Source organism: Trachurus japonicus, chromosome 4 (assembly GCF_045865225.1).
Source record: "Trachurus japonicus isolate A0001 chromosome 4, Traja_1.0".
In the NCBI taxonomy this organism is placed as follows: domain Eukaryota; kingdom Metazoa; phylum Chordata; class Actinopteri; order Carangiformes; family Carangidae; genus Trachurus; species Trachurus japonicus.
The window spans coordinates 30971822-30984327 of NC_140910.1; the positions used below are offsets into that span (position 1 = coordinate 30971822).

Consider the following 12506-nt stretch of genomic DNA (forward strand, 5'->3'; position numbering starts at 1 on the left):
GGATGAACCAGAGTGACATAATCCATCTTCCCCATCTTTTTCAAAAACAGACCCTTTTAGCCTTATAGCAAAAGTAATTCTTTCCATCATAAAAATGTTATAAATTTTGTCAAACCACTCGTCCACTGTAGGTTTTTTTTAGTTTTAGCCACTTCCTTCCTTGTTATAGCTTTTCTAGAAGCGGCACTTAGAATCTGAAATGAGTATTTGTCATTAGAGGGGACATTTTCTGATGGTAAAACTCCTAAATATAATGATACAAACTCAAAAGTTATTATTATTATTATTATTATTATTATTATTATTTTATTTTTTATTTTTTTTTACTCACAGTTATATCCAGACCCCCCTCTCTCCCACCCTCCACTATGATATCTAAGTTTTGCGTGACGCTTTTATTCTGAAAATCACGGTAAAAAATGTGAGTGGAAGTGCCGTGTCTTGTTTTTGCCGGAGAAGCAGAGAGAGGAGGTGATGGAGAGAGGAGGAGGAGGAAGAGGAGGAGGAGGAGGAGGAGGGCTGATGTGAACCGATCAGCAGCAGGTCTGATGATGATGATGATGATGATGATGATGATGCTGTAGTCAGAGAGCGGAGCTTCAGGATGTTCACAGCCGCTCCGGAGTGACACAAACCCCGCAGACAGACCGAGACAAGCCGCGGAGACGCCGGTGGTGAGTCCGAGGACACACACACACACACACACACACACACACACACACACACACACACACACACACAGCCGGTCTGCTTTACAGTAATTGCGTGTGTGTATGTGTGTGTTGTGTGTGTCTCGTGCTGTGGTCAGACTAGTTGACATGACGTGAGGAGAACAAAGCAGCAGGTCAGTGAGACAAGTGTGTGTGTGTGTGTGTGTGTGTCGATGATGATGATGATGAGGATGAGTGAACTCTTCAGTGACATAGTACGTGGTGATGATGTTGCGTTTCTATAGCAACACGTCACTGTGGGAGATCTGATGACGTTTCGTTTGAACTCTTGTTACTAGTTAGTTAGTGAAACCCGAGCGTCCCAGTGACGTCACGTCACAGGTGAAAACCGATGGTGAATCATCTGAATATTATGGGCTGTGACGATCTATAATATTAAAAAAAAAAAAAAAAATTCCCTCTGATCAGTGATCAATAATCAATAATAACTGTTGTCTTATCAGCCAAGTGTCCAAACAATGGGCGCATCCCGTTGACAGGTCGTTACTATGGTCTGTTGTCGGGGTCTGTTGCTATGCGACATCTAGTGGTGGGAGTGATGATGATGACGGTGGAGCGCGATATCCGTTCGTTACCGTGACAGAGATCCGGACCAATGGTGAAGATGAAAAAAACAAACATGTGATCCTAAACTTAAAGGGATAGTTCAACATTTTGGCAAATTGGCCCATTGCCATAATCCCTATAGTCATAACAGTAGGTTCGTTACCTTTAATTGTCGGTGCAGGCTGTTTTTAGAACGGCGGAGCAGAGCTGCTCAGAACAGAACAGAACGTTACCAGACAGAGTTGTTTTAGAGGGAAATACAGAGACTGCTTGATGAAAAACTGTCCCTGAAGGCAACGCGCATCAGCGGTTTTGCATGAATTTGCCTCTAAAACAACTCTGTGTGGTAACGTTCTGTTATTATCTCATAGCGTGGTGAATGTGCAGGTCACAACTTGTCCACCAGAGCGTTTTGGAGTTGTTGGATTGTGTATTTGATGAGTTTGATGAGGGAAACCAAGAAATCCCATGAGCCTCCGTAGCATAGCTCTGAGCAGCTCACGGCTCTGCTCCGCCGTTCTAAAAATAGCTTGCACCGACAATTAAAGGTAATGAACCTACTGCTATGACTATAGGGATTATGGCAATGGGCCAATTTGCCAAAATGTTGAACTATCCCTTTAACCAAGACGTCACTGAACGCCACCCCACAGAGGAGAGGTCAAAGGTCAACACGTGGTGACCCTGATCAAAGAGTTCAACCAGCTGAGGCGAAGTGATTTATTTGAAAAAAACACTGCCACTGATCAATACCTATCTATTGATCATCACTGATTGGTCAGTGTGAGTCGAGGCTGGAGCTCATCTCAGCATCTGTTGTTGCCACGGTGATTTTACGACGGCAACCGTGAACACCTTGGAAACAAACAAAAAACAAACCAAAAAAACTGACGAAACTTAAAAAGCTGAACTGGGGGCGTCGCGTGGCGTAGTGGTTAGAGCGGGCGCCCCATGTATAGAGGCACTGTCCTCGCTGCGGTCGGCCCCGGTTCAAGTCCCGCGTCGGGTGCCATTTGCTGCATGTCATCGGCCCTCTCTCTGCCTCCCCATTTCCTGTCTGTCTCAACTGTACTATCTATAAAGGCATAAAAGCCCAAAAAATATACTTTAAAAAAAAAAAAAAAAAAAAAGCTGAACTGAAATGTTTTGAATATACAGGAGAGAACCGGTGCAATGGCTGATGGGAAATTATTCTTAGCTCTCGGTTGAACAGTGTTGAACCTGTGCAGCCACTTTACACACACACACACACACACACTGACACACACACACACTGACACACACTGACACACACACACACACTGACACACACTCTGCTGGGAGGCTGCAAGTCCTTATAAGAGCCGTGGAGTTGAGTCGGGGTCGCCTCTCTCTTCAGGGCTTTTATTTATTTGTCTCAGTCTTTTGTTGAAGTGTCTCAGCTGCTCTGTGTCACTGGTTTCATTCATTCAAACCAACCGGTTTCTACACACACAGACACGCACGCACGGCTTTGAGCTACAGTAATGCTGCTCTCACTCCATGTAGTTTCTGAATACAGGCTGTGAGCATTTCTCTGTGGACTGAGGCTTTGATACTTTCACAGTATTAATATAGAACCTAGAGCTGCTTTATAATCACACTACACATGGACATCTACCTTTATACTGTATGGAGCTTTAACACAAACATCTACCTTTATACTGTATGGAGCTTTAACACAAACATCTACCTTTATACTGTATGGAGCTTTAACACAAACATCTACCTTTATACTGTATGGAGCTTTAACACAAACATCTACTTTTATTCTGAAGGAGCTTTAACACAAACATCTACCTTTATACTGTATGGAGCTTTAAAGCAGATATCATCGGCACGGCCGTTTCGGCTAATGCTGTGTTCAAGGCAGGCTTTTGAAACCGTAAGTTACAGCTTCAAGTCACAACTACGACTTGGTAGCGTTCCAGGTAACCCGTAGCTCGTGTTTTTACCGTCCTGTTGTCTGTGAAAGTTCCCTATAACGGCCACTCGTAACTTCCGACCCGTGAACTCGTACCAGATTGAACTGGTATGACTTCACAGGAAGGAAAAACACAAAGTACGAGTTTCCTTGAACGCACCATGAGTTAGCAGCCCCCGCCCTTGTCAGGCATCAATTGGTCCTCGTGCTACGTCACCACATTCACGCGCATCCCTTGGCTGCACACACAGCCCTTCATGCCGTTCTCTCCCCTCATTGGATAACACTTGTATCCCACAAGGAAAATTTTCTCCTCGGGTTACAGCAGAGCAGAGTGACGGAGAGACTCGTGTTTAGGCTGAAATACTTCATGTAAGTGATTGCTGACGGAAAATAGGACTATTTAGGACTTATATTAACAAAAACATTCCACTGATATCTGCTTTAACACAAACATCTACTTTTATTCTGAAGGAGCTTTAACACAAACATCTACCTTTATACTGTATGGAGCTTTAACACAAACATCTACCTTTATTCTGAAGGAGCTTTAATACAAACATCTACCTTTATTCATCTACTTTTATTCTGAAGGAGCTTTAATACAAACATCTACCTTTATTTTGAAGGATCTTTAATACAAACATCTACATTTATTCTGAAGGAGCTTTAACACAAACATCTACCTTTATTTTGAAGGAGCTTTAATACAAACATCTACATTTATTCTGAAGGAGCTTTAACACAAACATCTACCTTTATACTGTATGGAGCTTTAATACAAACATCTACCTTTATTCTGAAGGAGCTTTAATACAAACATCTACCTTTATTCATCTACTTTTATTCTGAAGGAGCTTTAATACAAACATCTACCTTTACCTGTAAACTGTTTTCTTGTAACAACATCTATTGCACGTCTGTCCGTCCTGGGTGAGGGATCCCTCCTCTGTTGCTCACCCTGAGGTTTCTCCGATTTTTCCCTGGTAAAAGGGTTTTCCATGGAGTTTTCCCTCAGTCGATGTGAGGGTCTAAGGGCAGAGGATGTTGTTACGATGCCATGTAAAGCCCTTTGAGACAAACTGTTTATAAAAACGGGCTGTACAAATAAAATTGCCTTGCCTTGCCTTGCCTGCCTTGCCTTTATTTTGAAGGAGCTTTAATACAAACATCTAGCCTACCTTTTTTCTCTTTACTGGAGCTTTAAATGTATTTCTGTCTCTCTGGTGATTCCCATCCTCGCTGCCTCCGCACAGGAAGTGATGTCAGACGATGTGGGCAGGAGGGTTACTATGACAACGGCCCTGTTGCTGCTGCTGCTGATGACATGTTTGCACTGCTGTCTGTAATCTGTCACCATCGCCACGGCAACCAGACAACTCTCTCTCTCTCACACACATGCATGAGTACATTCAGGTGTGTGTGTGTTCAGCAGCTGATCTGGAGTCAGGTGAAGTCCAGGTGTTATGAGGAACCAGATGTTCTACAGATGTTCTACAGATGTTCTCTACTATAGACATAGACAGGTGGTGCGTTCACTGACACGTCCTCCAGTGTTTCAGGCTGAAGTCCTGTCAAACGGGAGACGAAGAGAGAGGAGCAGGTTTCCTCAGCAACGAGGTGCACAGCTCTAATCAAAGGGGAATACAGCAGTGCATGCTGGGAAACTCCCTGAGGTCTTCCTCGCTCTGTTTTTAATCCATTCCCACGCGTCATGAAAACACCCAGTTCAGAGAGGACGAGTACAAAACACACACAACACATCACATATGATATAACCACTCATTAACTAATTTACATGATTAAACCTCAGATTAATTATTATTGTTGATCATCATTAGTTTTCTCACCGTCAACAATATGTCACAGCAGTTAAACAACGCTAAACCGTTAGCTTAGCCTGACTAAGCAGATTTAACCTCAACTGTCAACCAATGGTTTGGTTAAACCAACTCGTTTGGACTGAACTAGACTAGCTAGAGACCAGCGAATAGAACTTTATTAACCCTTTGCAGGAAATTATTGTGTCACAGCAGCTCCAATAGCATAGAATTAAAAAAAATAGGGGAATAAAATAACTTTGGCTACTGTATAGCAATAATATTAAGGGTTATGAAGATATAAAATTATAAAGAGACATGAGGCATATTTACAGTAATTTAGTTAGTGCAGGATGAACAATTGTGCAGTAATGCTAACCTCTGAAATACTTTGTTTTTCCCAGCAAACCATGATGTCATCGGTGGGCGTGTTATATTCAGACAACCTGGAGAAAAATAACTAGTCGTGGTCCGCTAACGAAACAAAATGTTTGTTGCTGATTTGGGCGAATACAGAATTTCAAGAAAAGCTAGAAAGCAGAACAAGTTGTATGAATTTGTCTTTGGGGCTTAGTTAAAGGGACAACGAGGAGTTTTGGAAAAGCGAAGTGTTTTCACGCTACATTTATGAGCCTCCGCTCACCGTGAACTTCTTTGACCGGCGCAAGACAGACTCATGTTTTCATTCATCAAGAATTAAAGTCAGAGGTTCGAAGACGATCACATACCGTCGTAGTTCCGACCATAAACGGCGATACGGTGGCGTTATTCTCGTGACTCGCTGCAAAACCGAAAGTAAAGAAACGCTGGTTGGCTCGACCAGCATTTCCACCACCACTAATAATAACAAAATAACGATAGAGACAAAACGATATATTTATCGAAAATAGGCCCATTAACAAGTGTGGGTAGCGGAGATTCATCCACATTAACGTGAGACTTTTAAATAACCAAATAGAAACTCCTCGTTGTCCCTTTAAGTAAAATAATTCTTATATTTGAATTCTGGGAAGAGACGACAGAGGCTGGGCTCCAACGCCAGACCAGATAATTAATAAACATAAAAAAACAGACGAAGCATTACTGCAACAGCAAAAAAGCACTTAAAAAGCACTTTGGTTCACCAGGAAGCACCACGGAGACTCCAGAACCAAAACCAGAGTCTCAGATCGTTAACTCCTCTTCTCCTCATGTGTTTCTTGTGGTAACGACCTGAACTTCCTGTCGTCTGACTTCCTGCCTCTTCTTCTTCTCCTTCAGGTTACAGGTGATTGATCCAGAGCAGCAGGTGAACTCCAACTCCCAGAATGCCCGAGCAGAGCAACGACTACCGGGTGGTGGTGTTTGGAGCTGGGGGGGTCGGGAAGAGCTCGTTGGTGCTTCGCTTCGTTAAAGGGACGTTCAGGGACACGTACATCCCGACGGTGGAGGACACCTACAGACAGGTAAGAGGGGGAGGAGCTACAGGCTACAGACAGGTGGGGGTGGGGGGTGTTAGGTGTTGGTTCATTGATTGTTTTATTTTTCGTATGAACGATTACTTGTTTTCACAATTAATCGTGGTATTAAACGCCACAATTATTTAATCGTAAAGATTCCTAAATACCGTTACTTTCCCAATGTTGGAACCTTATTGGCAGATGTGCGCAAAAATAAAGGTAAATGCACAGATACTGGTCCATTTAACTAACGTACTGTAACATTGAATTGGTAGGAATTTAAATGTTAGCGTGTCATTTTTAATTTAAAAAAAAAAAGCAAAACAAAACAAAAAATGATTAAAATAAACGTAAACATTTGGTATAGATGACAATTTATGACCTGAATATTTCAAACACTTCCCCTGGGGGATTAATAATTGGCCATATATTAATAGATACTTGAAATATTTTGTGTAAACAATGTGTAATGTAGTTATATTTTGACTATACTTGATTTTACACATTCATAGTGTTGTGAAATTAATTAATGCATACTAATCGTGATAATCGTAATACCGTGGTTATTTCTTTGACAATAATCGTACCAAGAAAATTTGTAATCGTGACATCCCTATTTACAATCAACCCTGGTGTAGAGACAAGATCATTAGGCTACTTGCATATAATACAGAGACAAATTTGAAACATGATTAAGTAACATGATTAAGTAAGCAAACATGATTAAGTAAGCAAACATGATTAAGTAAGCAAATCAGACGGTGAAAATTGGATGCTCTTGCAGAATTCATACATCATTCATACCTCGCAATTCATGAGAAATGAGGAATATCTTACTATAGCTTATTAAAGCAATTTCAGAAACAAAGAAAACAATGAAGAGCGAGAAATTATTAATAACTTAATTTCACCAATGACTATAATAACTGAGAATACAGTAAGTTTACATGAAAACATTCGCCTTCACGCGAGCATGTTCAAATAAAAACACACAAAGCCTTAAAGCCACGTGATTACATCAAAACCTTCATACTCAGAAATACAAAAACCTTCATAGGTCATTCAGACCCTTAGCCTGCCCCTATGCATCCAAGATTTGTCCATACCCTTCGAGTTTAGATTTTATGAACATTTTTTTGAAATGATGAATATTCTTACTTATTTTAATCTCATCTGGTAATCCATTCCATAGTTTCACTCCCTTAAAGCAGAAGTAAGCGATCCGGTGGTTTTGGCTAACTTCCTGTCAGCCGATGGAGTTAGCAGTCCCCGCCCTCGTCCCTACGTCACCACATTCACGCGCATCCCTTGGCTGCACACACAGAGAGGACCGCCCCTTTATGCCGTTCTCTCTCCTCATTGGATAAAGGTTGTAGGATACAAGGAAAGTTTTCTCCTCGGCTTACAGCAGAGCAGAGTGACTGACAGACCCGTGTTTCAGACCAAACACTCTATATAAGTGATTGCTGTCGGAAGACATAACTATTTAAGACTTATATTAACACACATATTCTGCTTACTTCTGCTTTAACTGATGTACACATACTCCTAAGCGTTGTCCGTGCCTTAGGTCGGCTGGTAGGTGTTGGCTTATTGATGAGCACCTGTTGTCTCTCTGCAGGTGATCAGCTGTGATAAGAGCGTGTGCACGCTGCAGATCACCGACACGACAGGAAGTCACCAGTTTCCCGCCATGCAGCGTCTGTCCATCTCCAAAGGCCACGCCTTCATCCTGGTCTACTCCATCACCAGCCGCCAGTCGCTGGAGGAGCTCAAACCCATCTACCAACAGGTGAGAGGCAGACGGGCGACCTCGTCCCGACAGCCGACCAATGGGAACCAGAGAGAGAGTTTGTAGAGCAGGAAACAGTTTGAGGCAAAGTGAAGCTTCTTTGTTCTGAACCGTTGAGTCGGTTCAGTCTGAGAGGTTTATATAAGACAAACTCTGTCCTCTCCCACGGGGCTGAGGGACCATGAACGCAGCGTCACCACCAATGATGGAATCTGTTTTATATTTTTCCCAAATTACGCTTTTTTCCATTTTATTTTTTGGGAATTCCATTTTTTACCTTTTACTCTTATTTTACTTCCAAAAAGATTGGGTTTTTAATGTTAATGACTAAAATGTACAAATTAAATGGAAAATACCTTAAATGTATTGAGGTAACAAACAAACACTTTTCTTCAATTCTGCATGATGCAACATAACCATAGGCGGCGCTAGGGCAGAAGGAATGGGGAAGCTACGGGACAAAAAAAAAAAAGAAAAAGAAAAAAAAGTCTTTACCCAGGCAGATATACTGTAGCCTATATAGTTTTGATGTTCATCAAACTGAGATGCAGCAGAATGATTCCTTTCATTCTCTACTTGTTTTTTTTTTGTTGTTTTTTTTTTGCTTTTGTAGTGGCCCATAATTAACCTAATCAATGTTCTTACCCTAAGCAGCACGCCACGGGGCGTTTGTGTCATATTTTTCAACTATTTCTTCAGGTTTAAATCCTCTTAGTTGTCGCTCTCGATGTACAGAAGCAACAGAGTTGACAGTATCTGCTGTGCCATTGTCCTCATCCAGTTGCGCAACTCCTGTGAGAATGTGCGCTCACACAGGTGTCCAGAGGTAGGCCGGTGACTGGAGGAGGGAGGCAGCAGGTGTCCGGGCGGTCGGGGCTGCTGTCTGGACGTAACTTAGGCCAGTGACTGGAGGAGGGTGTGCGCAGGTGTTCGGGGGGGCGCGGCTGTCCGGAGGTAGACCGGTGACTCGCGGGCAGTGGCCGGTATCCGGGGGGGGACAGCCGGTGTCATCATGGAGGCCAGTGGCAGGAGAGAAGGCGGCAGCCGGTCGTGGAAGCATCGTGGTCGGCTTCATTGCTGCTGCTTCATGGGACTCTCGGACTCGTCAATTTTGATATTCAAAAACCTTCTAATGTCCGTTTTACCGGGCTTTTTTCTTTTAATTTCGCTGGACTGTCAGTGACTACAGTAGCATAGCGAGGCAAAGGGGTAAGCTTCTACGCTGCGCGTTGTAGCTACGCCGTGTGTACTTAATGACGCAGGTAACCAGTCATATACCACTGAAATAAAAAATAAATAAACCATCGACATAGATAATACTTTAAAAATGTGTGTTTTAATGTATTTCCCACCTCTTTCTAAAATATAATTTAAAAACAACAACGAAAAAAAAAACATTATTTTATTTTTTCATTTTATTATTTGTGATGATTCATTTTCTGTGACAATCTAGGGGAAGCTAAGCTTCCCTTAGCCTATTGATAGCGCCGCCTATGAACATAACACTGCACTATAAATACTATAATATAATACTTAAAGTACCAACAAAATATTAATGCTTTTAAGCTTTACACTGTTTCAGCTAAATAAATTATGTTAATTTAAAAAATAAAAATCATAACTTTGTTATACATAACAATGCACTTATAAGAATCATCTTTTCCATATACAGTACATTAAAGTGCATCAAAAACAAGGCAAAATGCAGCAAGTTCTTTCTGAGTTATGAAATTTATGTCGACTTTGTCATGAAACAAAAACCCAAAAAACATTTTAAACGTAAAAGTGTTGAGTTTCTTAGTTTAAAGGGACAACGAGGAGTTTTGGAAAAGCGAAGTGTTTTCACACTACATTTATGAACCTCCGCGCGCACCGTAAAATTCTTTGACCGGCGCAAGACAGACTCATGTTTTCATTCATCAAGAATTAAAGTCAGAGGTTCGAAGACGATCACATACCGTCGTAGTTCCGACCATAAACAGCGATTCAGCTGCGTTATTCTCATGACTCACCGCGAAACCGAAAGTAAAGAAACGCTGGTCGGCTCAACCAGCATTTCTGCCACCACTAATAATAACAAAATAACGATAGAGACAAAACGATATATTTATCGAAAATGGGCCCATTAACAAGTGTGGGTAACGTAGATTCATCCACATTAACGTGAGACTTTTTTATAACCAAATAGAAACTCCTCGTTGTCCCTTTAATTAGCCAATTCCATTATCGTGGAAATCATAGGGCCCTACTAACGTTTGTAACATCTGAACAGAAGAGAAATAAAAACAGACATTTTTATTTCTGAGCTCAATAAATAAAAAACATTCCTGATCACTATAAAACTGTACAAGTACATTCTCATTTATTGATCTTTACAGTTTTCTATGATCTCAGATCTTAGTAATTATCTTGAAATATGACTAAACACTCAGAGGTGCCAGAGGAATTTCAAAATAAAAGCGCGCCTTACAAATGATGATACTGTATGAATGGTCCATCCCACATGAGATTACAAGACACATTTAATAACAAATACAAAAAAAAGACTAAACAGTCCTTCCTGTTTTGGCAGGAAGGACTGCCACACAGTCTGCCACACAGGTGTGACATAAATAAACAATTTAAGATTACTTTCAGTACTCAACTATATATTGCTCTTCGTCTCATTGCCCATGCCTTTTCAAGAAATAAAGAAAATTATAAATTTTAGCTTCTCAGCATCGTCTAACCACACAAATTCGTTATTTGGATCTACTTTACTAAACAATTTTTGTCTTATAGAGTCATAAAAAGGACAGTAGAACACAAAATGAATTTCATTCGCCACCTCTTGGATGTCACATTAATCACAAATTCTATCGTCTTCTGCTGTGCCAACGTATCTGCCTGTCTGTATGTGTGTCACTGTCTGATTGTTTTTCATTTTGGATCAATGCTGTCGTTTGATCGTGTCTCCACAGGTTCTGGCCATCAAAGGCAGCGTGGAGTCCATTCCCATCATGCTCGTGGGCAACAAGAGCGACGAGACGTCTCAGCGCGAGCTGGAGGCGAAGGAGGGTGAGGCGCAGGCGGCGGTGTGGAAGTGCGCCTTCATGGAGACGTCGGCCAAGACCAACTCCAACGTGAAGGAGCTGTTCCAGGAGCTGCTGTCGCTGGAGAAGAGGCGAGACATGAGCCTGAGCATCGACGGCAAGCGCTCGGGCAAACAGCGGCGAGCCGACAAACTGAAGGGGAAGTGCAGCGTCATGTAAGGGAGAGGGGGGGCGGGGCATCTCGCTGGCTCCGCCTCCTCCCCCCGCCTTTTCTTGTTGTTCTTCTTGTTCTTCTTGTTCTGGAGCCTGAGGAACAAACGACATGTGACTGATGACAGAAACATTTACACAGAGGGGGGCGGGGCCTCACCCGGACGCTCTGGCTCCGCCCCCCTCACCTGTAACAACACTGACTGTGGTGAACGTGGCTCTGGTTTGTTAATGTCTTGTATCCTGACCAATCAGAAGCAGCGACTGATCTTTCAGCGACAGTGACGACGACACTTCCTGCCAACAAAGTCTTTAAAGGGACATTGTGTAACTTCTTCTGTTATCTATTCACGAAAATCAATTATTTGGTTCAAAAGTATGTTTTTCATTAACCAGTAATCCCCCCCATCAACAAACTGAAGTGTTCCTTTCAGCTCTGAATTATCCGTTCATATCATTCATATCTCCATGGAGCGGGTAAGCTCGGTGCTGGCTGCCATGAGGTGTCGCCATGTTTTTACGTTCAGTGGCAGCGTGACGGTAGGAAACCACGGAAACTCAGCGGAGACACCGGAGCTGTCGGCTCAGGTCGAGGTGGCGTCTGTGAAAAGTCACCGTGGTAACGCAGTGAGGAGGAACGGAGCGTTACACTGATGCTGCATTCACCTGCAGTCGGGCAGACGGCCGTCGGTAACAAACCAGATGTCATTTTAGTCACAGAAGTCCAGAGAAAGCCGGTAAAACGTGGGTCAGGTAAACAATACAACATCGCCATGACAACGTATTGTCACGTCACGTGTATTGTTTTGCCTCGTGCTGACGGACCACTTGTTTACATAGAGGCTTGTTTATGCCGTTACGTGCAGCGGCTGTCGTCCGTCTGCCTTAAGCCCGATTTCACGTGAATGCAGCATGAAAAATACGACTGAGTTGCTTGCGATCTACAACCGCACCACTAGATGGGAGTAATTCTTACACAATGTACCTTTAACAA

The 12506-nt window shown here is 42.4% G+C and overlaps 1 protein-coding gene across 1 annotated transcript; it reads left to right on the forward strand.

The window, feature by feature from the left end:
* Nucleotides 1-552: 552 nt before the first annotated feature.
* LOC146989191 (GTP-binding protein Di-Ras2-like) lies at nucleotides 553-11552 on the forward strand. Its single transcript, XM_085775458.1, has 4 exons — nucleotides 553-674; nucleotides 6300-6484; nucleotides 8100-8270; nucleotides 11231-11552. Exons 2-4 carry the CDS (start codon nucleotides 6347-6349, stop codon nucleotides 11519-11521), a joined length of 600 nt encoding a protein of 199 aa, XP_085631584.1. The 5' UTR covers nucleotides 553-674; nucleotides 6300-6346; the 3' UTR covers nucleotides 11522-11552.
* Nucleotides 11553-12506: the final 954 nt, after the last annotated feature.

Bases quoted from the DNA above. Each gene is read 5' to 3' on its own strand.
- LOC146989191 (XM_085775458.1), top strand. From the start codon at position 6,347: ATGCCCGAGCAGAGCAACGACTACCGGGTGGTGGTGTTTGGAGCTGGG. The intron at 6,485-8,099 runs GTAAGAGGGGGA...GTCTCTCTGCAG, and splicing joins TGGAGGACACCTACAGACAG to GTGATCAGCTGTGATAAGAG. The intron at 8,271-11,230 runs GTGAGAGGCAGA...GTGTCTCCACAG, and splicing joins TCAAACCCATCTACCAACAG to GTTCTGGCCATCAAAGGCAG.